The 14,230-nt window shown below is 48.2% G+C and overlaps 1 protein-coding gene across 1 annotated transcript; it reads left to right on the forward strand.

The window, feature by feature from the left end:
* Positions 1 to 228: 228 nt before the first annotated feature.
* On the forward strand, positions 229 to 11,871 carry ZBTB48 (zinc finger and BTB domain containing 48). The gene is made up of 11 exons (XM_074975368.1): positions 229 to 237; positions 656 to 1,360; positions 2,557 to 2,837; positions 5,149 to 5,260; positions 6,209 to 6,301; positions 6,957 to 7,043; positions 7,436 to 7,590; positions 8,311 to 8,447; positions 9,526 to 9,690; positions 10,291 to 10,379; positions 11,380 to 11,871. Exons 2-11 carry the CDS (start codon positions 659 to 661, stop codon positions 11,674 to 11,676), a joined length of 2,118 nt encoding a protein of 705 aa, XP_074831469.1. The 5' UTR covers positions 229 to 237; positions 656 to 658; the 3' UTR covers positions 11,677 to 11,871.
* Positions 11,872 to 14,230: the final 2,359 nt, after the last annotated feature.

Consider the following 14,230-nt stretch of genomic DNA (forward strand, 5'->3'; position numbering starts at 1 on the left):
CCTCTTCAGTCCCCCCGCCCCCCCCGTGACCCCCATCCTCGCTCCCCCCTTCAGTCCCCCCATCCCCCGCTGGGACTCACAGGCCCCGCCCCGCCCCGCCCCGTCACGTCACGTCCGGCGCTTCCCCAAGATGGCGGCGGCCCGGCTCCCGCAGTAGCCGCGCTCGGTTCCCTGTCGGGGCCCTCGGGCGCCCCCTGTCCCACGCCGGTGCCGGTGCCCGCCCGCCCGCCCGCGGAGGTGAGGGGACCTTGGCGCGGGGCGGTGTCCCCCCCGGGGCGGACCGGAGGGGTTGGCGGGGGGGGGAGGCGATGTCCCCCCCCCCAGGGGTGGGCCGGGCCGGGCCGGGCCGGAGGGGTTGGCGGGGGGAGGCGATGTCCCCCCCCAGGGGTGGGCCGGGCCGGGCCGGGCCGGGTCGGAGGGGTTGGCGGGGGGGGGGAGGCGATGTCCCCCCCCCAGGGGTGGGCCGGGCCGGGCCGGGCTGGGCCAGAGGGGTTGCGGGGGAGGCGATGTCTCCCCCAGGGCGGACTGGAGGGGATGCCTCCTGGGGAGGGTGACCTGGAGCCTTCTCCCCCTCCCCGGCTGCTTTCTTTTCTGCCTCCCCTGGCAGCCCTTGGCCCAAGCCCCGCTGGCTCACCCCTGCCTCCTCTCCCTGCAGACCATGGATGGCTCCTTTGTCCAGCACAGTGTCCGCGTCCTGCAGGAGCTGAACAAGCAGCGGGAGAAGGGCCAGTACTGTGATGCTACCCTGGACGTGGGCGGGCTGGTCTTCAAAGCCCACTGGAGCGTCCTGGCTTGCTGCAGCTGCTTCTTCCAGAGTTTGTACGGAGATGGAGCCTCCAGCAGCATCATTCTCCCTGAGAGCTTTGCGGAGATCTTTGAGCTCCTGCTGGACTTCTTCTACACTGGACACCTCGCACTTACCTCAGAGAACCGGGAGAAGGTGCTTGTCGCTGCCAAGGAACTGTGTGTCCCTGAAGCTGTGGAGCTGTGTCAGAGCTTCAAGCCAAAATGCTTTGACGGCAGTGATCTAAAGAACCGGTGCCTTCACGAGAAAGGTCCTAGGGAAGATCTTAATGGTCACTTAAAGCAGCCAACAGACTCAGACGGAGAAGAAGCTATCAAAGCCTTGTCTAAAGCTAATGTTGCTAGTGAAGCCAGCCCCAGCTGCTGCACTAGGAGAGCCAAACTAACCCAGGGACCAAGTGGGAGCCCATCTCTTCTTAGGGAAAGGCTTAAAAGGGCTGTTAAAACAAATGCATTGAGCAATTCAGGTGAAGTAAAGAACACCCAGGAATGTAAAGAAATAAAAAGGCCACCTAAAAGAGGAGGCACTGAAGACAGAGGCATCAGCAATGAGGTGGTGCGTGGAGCATGTCCTAACAGGGTTTCTTTTATGAACTAAGAAACTACTCTCCTTAGAACTAAAGGTTTAAAACTTAAGCAGGGAGAGATTTGCTCCTGAAAACTGAGCATCAAGCATATAGGATGTCTGCTAATCTCAACAGAGCCAGTGTGATAAGAGGGCAAGGATGGTGGTTTAAGTACAGGAGTGGGACTCAGGAGATGTGGGTTCTATTCCTGACTCTGCTACAGAATTGCTATGTGTCCTTGAACAGGTCACTTAATCTCTGTGGACCTTAGTATCCCCCCATTTGTAAAGGAGGGAAAAGGTTGACCTATATCTCAGGGACATTGAGGCTTAATTGACTACTATTTGTAACTACTTTGAGCTCCACAAATGCAGGCTATTACAGAGTACAAAGAATTTGATACTTTTCATATTAATTGGGTTAATTATTTTCCTAGAGCAAAGCCAACACACCTGAAATTCGTAATGAGTTTGTGTATTCAAAAAGGAAGAAACTGGACATCTTAAATTAAAGAAGTACTTTGGCTCAAAGACATGATAAAATTTCATTATGAAATTATTTTAAGGTCAGGAACTTCAGAACCACTGAACAGAAATACCTTCTTGTGCAGTGTATATTGGCCCTTTGAGAGTCAGTATTTCAGGAGGCTAATGAGACACACACTGGCTGGAGTTTGAAGAGGGCTGGGTAACTCTGATGGCTAATAACTATTTCTATATGAGCTAAGATAATAGGTTCAGGGTGTTGCTGGCAAAGACAGGGACTGATTCCTGTGTACAGCAACAGAGTTTAATTTCGTTAGGTTTTAAAAAAAATCAGACTAGCCAGGAAGCAGTTTACATCAGCTGCTGCAAAAGATGCAGAGATGCTTGTCAGGAGGTGTGTGACTGGGTGAGTGTTTGGGGGGTGGGAAAGTTATCCCCTTACAGCACTGGAACAAGCTAAACATGTACAGTAGACAAGAGTCAGACTCTGCCCTGTGGGAGTTATTGGGAAATGTTCTTAGTCAAATCCACTGAGTTTGTTTTATTTTCCTGAAAGCTTCTTGTCATCAGACAATGGTGCTGTCCACAAGCTCCAGAATTTAGCTGACTTGTAAGATATTGCAGTACCGCTGTAGATATGATTTCTTGTTCTGTCTAAAGTGCTCATTGAGTTAACGTAATGGCTCCCTGTTCCATCGCAGTGGGAAATGCAGGTTGTTCAAGTCTCTGATGACGTGGCAGCAGAAGATGATGGAGAAGTTCATGAGGAAACAGGTGAAGATTACATTCCTGAGAAAAAGACCCTGAGGACCAGAAAGAAATCAAATTTGGCAAAAAAGCCTCTCAGTTTGGAGCCTGCAGGGAATGCTGGGCTGGTAGAGGCTGGGACTCCTGGGAACAGAAAAGGTACAGCTGTGCCGGTTGAATGCCCCACATGTCATAAAACCTTCCTCAGCAAATATTATCTAAAAGTGCACAACAGGTAAACATTCTGATTTTTATTCCTGTACCTTACCCACAGTAAGAGGGACCTATGCCCTGACTGGCTTCCCACAGGGCTGGGCTATACAGAGCAGTCGTGCTGAGTAACTGAACTTGAGCTCATTTCTGAACTTAAACACACGGGTTTAGGCTATGAAATAATAGTACTGGGAGGCAGGCGAGACCTGAGAGAATAGTCTCTGCCTGTAGGATCTCTTACTTGTTTAGAGAAAGCTCCAGTTCCAGGATGGAAAACCTCCTGGGATACTGAGGATCTTTGCTAGAGGAAGCACCTAGTCCTAGCATTTCCCAGCTGCCTTTTTACGTTTTGCTGGATCACATTTCCTGTTTGCAGTTGGCCAGGGGCAGATACCAGTAAGACCCTCCATATAGACTCTTGGAGTCACTTTTTGGCATTGTGACCCTTTCAGCACTGACTGGGGTACTGAACCCAGCCAGCTGTTAGGGCTTCAGTTGGGGGTGAGAGAAACAACTTCTTGAAATGTGCTGAATTTATGAGTGTCTGAAATGTCTCTAAAGCACATCCAGCCTGTCATCTGATTTAATCCGACGCTCGAGCTCCCACTGGGGAGCAAGGTCTGGGGCTTGATCCGCTCCAGCTGGGCAGTGGGGTCGGGGGCCGCTCCGTTCGCACGTGCTGCGGCTCCAGGAAGCAGCAGCATGTCCCCTCTCTGGCTCCTATGCGTAGGGGTAGCCAGCGGGCTCCGCACACTGCCTCCGCCCCAAGCCCCTCCCCTGCAGCTCTCATTGGCTGGGAACTGTGGAGCAGCGCCTGTGGACGGGGCAGCGTGCAGAGCTGCCTGGCTGCACCTCTGCGTAGGAGCCAGAGGGCAGACATGCCGCAGCTTCCAGGAGCTGCTTGAGGTAAGCACTGCCTGGAGCCTGCACCCCTGATCCCCCTCCTGCGCCCCAACCTCCTGCCCCAGCCCTTATCCAAGTCCCATCCTCCAAACCCCTCAGTCCCAGCTTGGAGCACCCTCCTGCACTCCAAACCCCTCATCCCCAGAGCCTGCACCCTCAACCAGAGCCCTCATCCCCTCCCCTCGCACTCCCCAGAGCCCCCTCCTGCACCCTGAACTCCTAATTTCTGGTCTTACCCTAGAGCCCTAACCCCCGGCCAGAGCCTTCACCCCTTCCTGCACTCCAGCTCCAATTTCGTGAGTATTCGTGGCCCACCATACAATTTCCATACCCAGATGTGGCCCTTGGGCCAAAAAGTTTGCCCACCTGCTCTAAAGGTTTGAGTAAATAACGCATCTCAAGCCTCTTCCACTCTCACAAGTCTGAGCTGGAGATCAGTATAGCTCGAACGGAGATAAGAGCTTGTCTGTGTCGAGGGGCTGTTACAGGAGATGCAGCACCTGGGAGCAGATCTCAGTGCAAGTGCGGAGGAACTGCCACCTGTTAAAATTTGATCAGCCTCTGTACATGGAGCTGCCTAGACTTGCTTGTTGTTAAAAACAACCTTAAAACAATCCTAGAGCCGGAGGGTGAATGGAGCTCTTAGCCCCGTAGCAACAAGGGAGAAATATGGTGTAGGACTTCAGAGTGGTAACTAATGCTTAAAGGGAGATCTAGCCCACAGTAGCCGCAGGAGGAGGGAGCTCCAGGTTCCTTCTTTAAAATGCAGACACAGGTCTGTGACAGTCACCTTAGTTTCACAGGTCAGCATTTCCTACCTTAAACTGCAGCATGTTGGTGGGGGACAGAGAGCATGACTGAGATGATGGCTGTCTTCTGGAGAAGCCAAGGGTGAGCATTCTGCAGGAGAGCCTTGGTGAACTGATGCTCTGAAATACCATGGGAGCAGCAAACCGGCTTCCTAAAAGACAGCATTCAGAAGGGTCTCTTAGGATTTTAAGCTGTATTCTAACAACTTTGACCACAGATAATGTGTTGGTGTGAACAACATTTAACTATGTCTGAGTTTATAAAGTTTTTATTGTCCCCTGGCTCCAAATAGCTGGCTGAAAATGAGCAGTGCTTCACTAGCCTCTTTTAAACTAGGCTATGATGGGGAGTGTGGACCTAGAAATGACACTGAGTCGAGTGAAGGTCCTGTAACTGTTCATGAAGCCTCTCAAGCCACAGGACAGATTTGGTTAATTGTGAAAATAACCCATTGTCTCTGTGAGTCTGCTTCTCCAGTGTAAAACAGTTCAGACTACTAGCATCCTGGCTGTAACTTGGGATCCTGTTGTGTGAGTGGCTCCCTAATCTGTCCCAAGGAAATATTTGTCTTTGCTGTTAAAGACTGAGAATTACAGATACTCTGTTTGTATTCCTTTTAGGAAACACACTGGAGAAAAGCCATTTGAATGTTCCAAATGTGGTAAATGTTATTTTAGGAAGGAGAATCTGCTGGAGCATGAAGCTAGGAACTGTATGAACCGTTCGGAGCAGGTACTTCTGGGAACTGTCAAGGGAGGAGCAGGAGACAGCGGCTGTTAAATTGTTAAAGCAGCAGCTCAAACATAGCATGTCTACAGCCACTTGCTTTGTTCGCTTCTTGCCTAGAGCTGTAACCTGAGCTGTCTATCCAGAGAGACTTCTCTGGGGGTGCCATGTGGTAAGAGTTTGGGTCCAACACTGGGAGGCTGGAATAAAATAACTTCTGTTTAGATTAAGGAGTTTCTATAAAATGGGACATTGTGTGCATTGATGCTCTGTGCAGTGCTGGGTCTGTTACATCCACTGCCTTTCTGTGCTGATGGGAAGTTAACACAAACGCTGGCTAGTTTAGAGAAGGATGTGTCCCTCTGGCAAACCAAGGCCATCTCATCAGGAAATAAACACTAGGCATAGCAGTAAATCCTGTGAGTTTGTCCATTTTGCTGGGCAGTTGGGAACATGAGCAGAATTAGAGCCTCCACTGCAGCGTCCTAGAACCAAGATCAACCTCAGCCATTGAAATTCAGAATAACATTGAAACTACTTCATCTGTCCTCTGCTGTCTGCCAGCTGAGCTTCCTGCGGAAGGGTGTACCGGTCCCGTGTGGGCCGTGGACAGTGACTTGCAGCAAGAAAGCGAGGGTTGGTGCAGCATGTGTAGTCCCCACTTGCTTTGGTTTGGGTTTTTGGGACAAATATTGGAGTTTGGTATAACCAGAATATTCCGACTGTGTATTATAAAGAGGACATAATGTTTACAGGTCACATGCCAAACAGTGTCCTAACCGAGCTCTCAAACTGTGAGGAGTCTGCATTCTGACATGCCCCTGTTTCCTATGCCAGCTTTTTGCTTTATCTTCTGTCCCCTTTGCCTGTGTCCTTCCTTTCTTGCCTCTCCATAAGCAGAGCTGCTTCTTCTTAAGGGTCTCGCTGACTATCTCCTCTCCTCCTGTCTTTCAGGTTTTCACCTGTTCAGTCTGCCAGGAGATATTTAAGAGGCGAATGGAATTACGGCTGCACATGGTGTCACACACAGGGGAAATGCCTTATAAGGTCAGCACAGTGGGCCCTTGAGCATTCCTGGGAATGACTGAGAGATGCTGTCATGAAAAGAAAGAGGGGCATGTGTGCAAAGATGCCTTTCTATTCTGGGGTTGAGGGACTGACCACACCCAGCCAGGCCTTGCACTGAGAGCATGCACCACCTTGTGGCAGTGACTCAAGGAGTTTGGGCTGGTGCTGTGGACGTGCATAGGTCACTGGGCTGCTGCCTACACCTTAAGAATATTGTTTTGGTTTATTCCCTTCCTTTTATGGCAGCTGCATTTATCCTGTGTCTTAAAGTACTGATCCCACCGATCCCTTCTTCCTGTCACCAGACCATAGATGTGCTCCATGTATCACTCATCTCCTTGATAAAGGGCGTGTGTCTTGGAGGGGAAAATGCAGCACAGAGCCCAAGGATTATAGCCTGGGTGTGAGTGCCAAGGATGCACCTGGAGCTTTGGGGGCTTGCATGGGGTTACATGTTGTAGGCAAGTGGAAAGGCATTGGGGAAGGATTTTATGTCTTGCATCTTTTCTCTTCTTTCTCCTTGGCCAAGCCCCTTTGGCCTCTCTGCATTAGTGAAACCGTAAGCTCTTCTAACTCAGTTACGGTAAGTTATCTGGAAATGGCCGGAGGCTGACTCTTGTCTCATGTATTTCAGTGTCCCTCCTGTGTACAACAATTCATGCAAAAGAAGGATCTTCAAAGCCATATGATAAAGTTACATGGTGCTCCAAAACCACATGCGGTAAGGAGGGGCAAGGCTAATGTGGGGTGGGCAGAGCTGACATTTTGGGAGTAAAACATGGAATGGGTCGATGGCAATCTTGAGTTATTACAGAGGGAGGAGGGATGCTAGTGCAGTGGCATGAGGCAGTGATGGATAATCAAAGGATCCTAACTTTCATCTGGTCCTAGTGTGGTGGCGTGCCAGGCAAAGAACATCAGCTGGGTTGACTCTGTAATTTAGAAGCTGGCAGCCTCTAATCCTCATCTGGAGGAGACCTGTGTCCACCAGAGGCTTGGCCTGGGCTTGCGCTTTTGCTCTTGGCTGTAGTCTCTGGGAAGTCAGTTCCCTGAGCATGTGACAGAACTCCTGCCGTTGGCCTCTGATCCTAATCCCTCCCTGTGGACTTGTAGTGCTCTGCCTGCTCCAAATGCTTCCTGTCTCGAACGGAGTTGCGCCTTCATGAGGCATTCAAGCACCGAGGAGAGAAACTTTTTGTCTGCGAGGAGTGTGGGCACAGGGCTTCGAGTCGCAATGGCTTACAGATGCACATCAAGGCTAAACACAGGTAAGGCACAAGCGTAGGCATATCCTTCAGCCCATCTACTGTCTGTCTTCCTTGCTGACCTGCTGATCTCTGGAACACACTGCAGGGACCAGTCCTGCAGAGGCCAGGAGATGGACTAGGCGAGACAGGGATAGGCATCACCCCCGTTGAGTGGTCTTGGCCCTGGAGGGCAAATTATAAAGGCCCCTTGAGAAATAGTACCACGGAAGACCAGCACTTGGTTCGCAAGAACTGGCCAGCACTGCCTCTTCCCCCAGAGATGTAGCTTACCCATATGCTGTTTGCAGTTTGTGTGGCTTCCGTTGGCTCAGTCTGTTCATTGTCTTTGGAAGTTGATCAGGCAATTACTGTATCTGGCTTCATGGTGTTCTTTAGGTCACCGACACATTTCAGCACTGTTTTGTTCATGCTCCCTGTCAGTATGGGGTCCCCAGGACTTGCTGTAACATCTGAGGGCTAAGAGACTCTGGCTTCTGCTCTTTGTACCTATAGACCGGTCTAGGATATTAATCACAGTTCTTGGACCTCTTCAAGTCCTTGTTTTTGAGGGAGGTTTGAAACAGGATTGAATTCGGGAACTTTGGAACAGCTGTGAAAGCTGACTTAACTCCCAGGGGTCTAACCCTTCTAATGGAGAGCTGTGCGTCGGGGTTGTTTCCCCAACCAAAGAGACTCTTCAGGACGGGAACAAACTGAACATGGTTCTCATTGTCCTTCCAGAAACGAGCGCCCCTATGTGTGTGAGTTCTGCCATCACGCCTTCACCCAGAAAGCCAACCTCAACATGCACCTCCGCACGCACACGGGCGAGAAACCTTTCCAGTGCCATCTCTGTGGGAAGACTTTCAGGACACAAGGTACAGACAGGATCCTTTGCTTGGCTTGCCAAGCTGGCTGTCGTTACAGCTCCTCATTCCAGCCCTTGGAGAGCTGCAGTACTTGGTGCACATTATTCCACTGCCAGGGCCCAAGCACTGAATGTGTTGGTCTTAACTCCAGCCCTGAGTGTTACCTGAGCAGGGGGTGTTCTAACGGGCCAGACCACAGGTCCATCTGGTACTCTGCCTCTAGCAGCATCAGTACCTGATAGCTTCAGGGGAGGGTCATAGTAAGCAAGCCCTAGTGAGACGCTGTACAATTCTTTCCTGCCCCCTTGGGGCTCATACTATGTGATACTGCCTCAGGAATAAGAAAAGGAAAACATAATAGAAGCTAAAACCTTACACCAGCTGGGAGGGAGAAGTGGCCTGTGGTAGCCAGACAGTATGGCAGCTGCTTTTTTCCCAGACTTAAAAGGCCAGCTACCGGAAAAGCATGCTGGGAAAGAGCAGCTAAGGGAAGAGTTGAAATCCCCCTCCCACCTTTCTGGATGTTGAGGTTCTAGGAGGGAAAATGTATCCCAGTGTTTTCAGAGCTGAAACCTGGTATAATTTGAAGACTTCTTTTTTTTTAAACGTATCAAAAGTAAAACGTTCAGCTGTTTTCCAGACATCAGCTGTGTCCTCTGCTCAAAGTTCACCGCATGTCATGGCAGCGCTGAAGTAGATTTTATAGGCCTATCCTAGCGCCTAAATAACTTGTGCAGATGTTTTAAGATGTTACATATTTCTGTCCTTTTGAAATACAACATTTGTCTCCTCCCGTCTGTCCCTGCAGTGAGTTCCATAAGTTACTGCACGTAGCTAACAAATTAACTTATTTCATTGAGCATCCCCTTATTCTTTTATGCCTGGACACTGTGGAGGAGAGAGACTGACCACTCTTCCAGTTAAGGTATTCGGAACCATAAAACAGTGAATTCCCATTTGCATCTTTTCTAAAAACGTTAAGAAAATAGTGTGTGCAGGCTCTGTAGCGGGCATAAGAAATGGCAGGCTCTCTGTGGTAAAGTTTCTGTACACGAAGGATAAATTTCTTGTCTTTCATCTGTATTAGCGAGTCTGGATAAGCACAACCGCACACACACTGGTGAACGCCCCTTCAGCTGTGAGTTTTGTGATCAGAGGTTCACGGAGAAAGGGCCCCTTCTGAGGCACATTGCTAGCAGGCATCAGGAAGGAAGACCACACTTCTGCCAGATCTGTGGGAAAACATTCAAAGGTAATGCCCATTACAGCAATGCTGCTGCATCCTCCTGCACAGGAGTTATGAGGCCTCTAATTTGCCTTGAGCCTCTTTGTCTTAATTCATAGTGACCATGCAAGTGCTCGTCAGGGAATTGGGACATTCTGTTTGCCTGCTGTGGCAATCAGAGGCAAATACATGTCTGACTGTACTCCAACTCTTAAACCTGTTTGCAGAACAGAAGCGGATCCAGCATTTCTGTGTTTTGTCGAACATTGAGTCTCTTGCAGGAATTCTTATGTCCATTGCTGATGCAATATTCAGCAAAACTGTGTTAGTGAAAGCAGAGCAATGGATGGGCAGGAAGGGGAGAGAACCCTTCTCCTTCAAGCTTTCTTGTGACATAACTGGCCAAGTTTGAGGCTTTAGCACAACTCTTCAAAGAGGAATCTCCCTTTCACCATGTCCTGAGATAGCAGGATTGTCATCATGTCCCTTGCCAGGGTAACATTTCCAATATAGCTCAGGCCTATGATTGTTTAACTCAAGGACTCTTTGTTGCAGTGTTCAGACCATGAACACGTTGCCATGTTCAGCCAAGTGGCTAATAAATGGTTTCTAACTTTCCCTTCTCAGCTGTTGAACAGTTGCGTGTCCATGTTCGCAGACACAAAGGAGTGAGGAAGTTTGAATGCACTGAATGTGGTTACAAGTTCACCCGACAGGTATGGGGTTTTCCTAATTCCACTTGCAATGAGCAAGTCTAAGCCCGGTTGAGTCACCAACTTCCTATTTGCAAAGAGATGAACAGAATTAGTCTTATAAAGTGGTGTATTTCTTCGGGAGGGAAAACACAGGGGTCCTAAACTGAAGCATGTTCACTGTCTATTGTAGACAAGAATGAAGTAGAGCAGCACTTGGAGTGTCTGAGCTGCTGACTGCTCTGGCAGGGGTGAAAAGGGCAGTGCCAGTTAGTACCCTTGTTCCTTTGACCAAGTTTTCCCTCTGTAACCCCACCAAAATCTCATCTCATTTACTAAAACCAAAGTCTTTGGGGGGGAGAGAGGAAGCAAAGGAAGAGATTTCCATGGACAGGTGACAGCACATTCAGATTAAAAACCCCAAAAGAATGAAATGCTTTAATAAATATTTGAGGCAACCATAGTAAGAAAGCAGGTCACTAAACCTAAATCTAGTGTGAAATATGGGCCTCTGCTTTTTGCTCCCAGCCCTGGTAGTGGCTGTGATGGATGATAAATTAGTGAGGATTGAGTCCCTGCTAGAGCAGCCTGGAAGACTTCAAAAATGGGACTCTCTTTCCTCCTAGCTCTATCTGCCATTCCCTCTGTACAGCTGGAATCCTGCTCCATGGCACTGCTTTGCTGCCCTAAAGAGAAAAGACTAAGTTACCACCTTTTCTCTTATAGAGGAAGTGTTAGAGACAGAAGTTTCTATGGAAGAGCTACTCCAGCCTTGTCGTCTTACCTGTTGCCATTTCCCCCCCTTCCTACAGCCTTTTGGGAGGAGGGGGTCTGTTCTCCTACATTTGTGAATTCACTGTGTGCATTTATTTCCCTGCGTGCTTTCTTCACCCCTAGTGCTAATTAGACCCAACTTCTTATGCCACCAACATTCCTGCACCCTGGACCTTATTCCTCACCAAGAGGAGACTCTGCTGTGCATGTTTTAGGTGGGTAATGATGGACTCTGATTGCTCTTTTAAAGGCCCACTTGAGGCGCCACATGGAGATTCATGACAGGGTTGAAAACTACAACCCCCGGCAGAGAAAGCTGCGGAACCTGATCATTGAGGATGAAAAAGCTGTTGTGGTAGCACTCCAGCCCCCCCATGAATTAGAGGTGGGGCCCGCAGAAGTCATTGTGGAATCCCTCTCTCACAGCTCCCTGGGGGAAGCGATCCCTGTACAGAGACTATGTTCAAATGAGACCTTCTCTATGACGGATGTTATTGAACAATCTCTTATCATTACTACAACGATCCCTGAAGATTGTGAAACATAGCACTTATGTCCTTGTACACACCTTTCCCTCTCAAAAATAAATAAAATGAAGTGTTAGGTTGGACTAACTGTTCACAAGGGCTTGATGTCTGTGGTTCAAAGCCTACGTTCTCAAATGCCTCTTGCTTTAAAAATATCATACTTGTACTGAGCTTTAAGGGGTGGAGAACAGTGTTGAGCGGCACAAACTAGGGACTGGACAGCTTACCTGTTAATGAACCAAATGTAAGTGAGCAGAATAAATCTCCCCAGCTTGACATATAATTTTGTATTCCCCTGTGCCTATTACTGTCAGCTACCTTTTCAATAGAAGAACCTGACTTTTGGAAAGATGTTGCCTTTTACAGACTTGTTTAGAAAAAAAGTAGTTTGTTTTGGGGGGAAATGCAGGCCCCCCCATTACTCCAGCACTGTGGCAGTAACAAGCAGAATGCCTCCTGTAAACCATCCTTCTGGTAGGCATCAGTAGATATAGTGAAACTTCACTCCTTACAACTGCCATACTTGATGTTAGTGTCTATGTATTGGTCACACGTGTGTACAAGTCCATGGCTCTTGATCTCCCTGAGGCAGCTGGGTTGAAGTCTGGCTTTATACAACCCACTACCATGAACAGCATACCAAACTTAGCCTTCATGTAAGAACTAGGTAAAGTTGTTCAGTAATCCTGTTTTTGCTAAGGTGACTCCAGCACCAGCTTTGGATAGTTTAACTGAGGCTGCATTTATCAAAATCACCTAAGCAAATTAAGTACCCAGATCCTACTGAATTTTAATTGGAATTAGGTATCAAGCTCCATTGAAAATCACAGGTTTAATGACTAATAAAGGAACAGCAAATGCATGAAAACTCAAAGCTAATCAGTCTCTCCAAGAGTGCACTTGCTTCCCTACCACTGCCTTGTTAGATCAGTAATGCAGAAAGACCCTCTAAAATGTTAGCTCTCTGTGGAGAGATGAGCCTAATGCCTGCTATGAATGAGATTGCAGGAGGAAAAGTGTGATTGTGTATAGTCCATGTATGCAATATTGTAGCTGTGTTGGTGCCAGGATGTTAGAGATCAACTTGTTGGTGAGAGAAACTAGCTCATACAGAGCTCTCATTACCTCACTCCCCCTCTCTCTCTCACCTATATTCCACTATCTTATCTCCTTGGCCATTAACTTTTTATCTGGCTTGGAACCATATGCAGGCATGGTCCGTGAGCCTGCACTATAGCTACAAGCTGTCATTTTGGTCAGAGGAGAATCAGGCCGGTAAAGGCACATCCTCCTGCCAGAGCTACTCCCTCTCCCTACCCTGCTGGTGACAAAGCACACAGCTGGGGCTTTTTTACACTGCTGCTCTCATTTTGGGGTGTTGGCAACCAGCACAATTTCAGAGCTAGAAGGGAGAGTGGGCCTGGCTCACAATAGACAACATGCAAGGTAAGGGTTGAGCTCATCTATCACTCTGAGAAAGTCCTGGAACAGACTTGGCACAACAGCTGTTTGATTGCTTCATGTAAGGGCAGTTTGAAATGTCTTAAGTGAAGGCTTCACATTGTAAATCTTCAGCAATTTCTTTAAAACAGGTGGCTTTTACATGCTGGTGCTTTTAAACTCAAAATCACTATGTGTACTGATCAGGGACAGACAGTTGAGATGATTTAAGTTATCACACCTTTATCAATACTGAGTTACTCATTCCAACCACAAAAGGATGCATAAAGTAAAAACCCACCAAAAAAAAAAAAGCAAGTTCTCAGCTGTTTAACAGTTATGGTAGGAGGCCGATGAGCAACTTTGCAATCTAGCCGTACTTTGTCTACAGGGCTTGTATCCTTAAGACAGGCATGGTCAACTTTTTACATTAAGGGCTGTCTGCACAGCTTGTGAAAAGTCATGGTGTGTGCTTAAGGGTACCAGACTCTGACCATCTCTGTCCATTAACTACAGCTGTTGACGAAGCACCTAAATTTAAGACGCAAGTTCTCCAGTAAGAGATACCTAGTACATCAGCTGTGAGGCAATTTAAGGGAACTGAGAATTTTAATAACTGGACTACTTGAATCCCTTGGTTCCTTTATAAAGGCTGAAAGTTGCTTTGGCTCTGAAGTAGATGTAGTTTAAGAAGCCTGTCAGTGCACAAATCAGAATTCAACCAATCTATGCTCGAGCATTTCACAAGCAGCTGATTAGATTCCAGAATGGAGTACAGATGAGAGAACTAACTCTTCCAGGGTTCGTTCTTAATTGACGCTATACAGTACCTTGACCCCTCGGCCTGAGTTTCTGGTTATCGTAAACTGCTACTCTTAGAATACTAAATTACTCAAGTCACTTAAAGTGGGACCATATATGGCAGCAAGACCACGTAAGGGTCTGCGGTATTAGCAGTACTCAGCCTGTGACCGCCATGCAAAAGACATTTTAGCATAGTTCATTTGTGATAGGAAGGCAGGAAGCATTCTAAAAATGGCAGTGGAACAAAAATGGGATGAGTTATAAGTGTACTTAATAGTGACTAACAAACAGCTTGGAAGAGAACTCTTAAATCATACTTCCTCTATGGGT

The sequence above is a fragment of the Natator depressus genome, chromosome 18 (assembly GCF_965152275.1).
Source record: "Natator depressus isolate rNatDep1 chromosome 18, rNatDep2.hap1, whole genome shotgun sequence".
In the NCBI taxonomy this organism is placed as follows: domain Eukaryota; kingdom Metazoa; phylum Chordata; order Testudines; family Cheloniidae; genus Natator; species Natator depressus.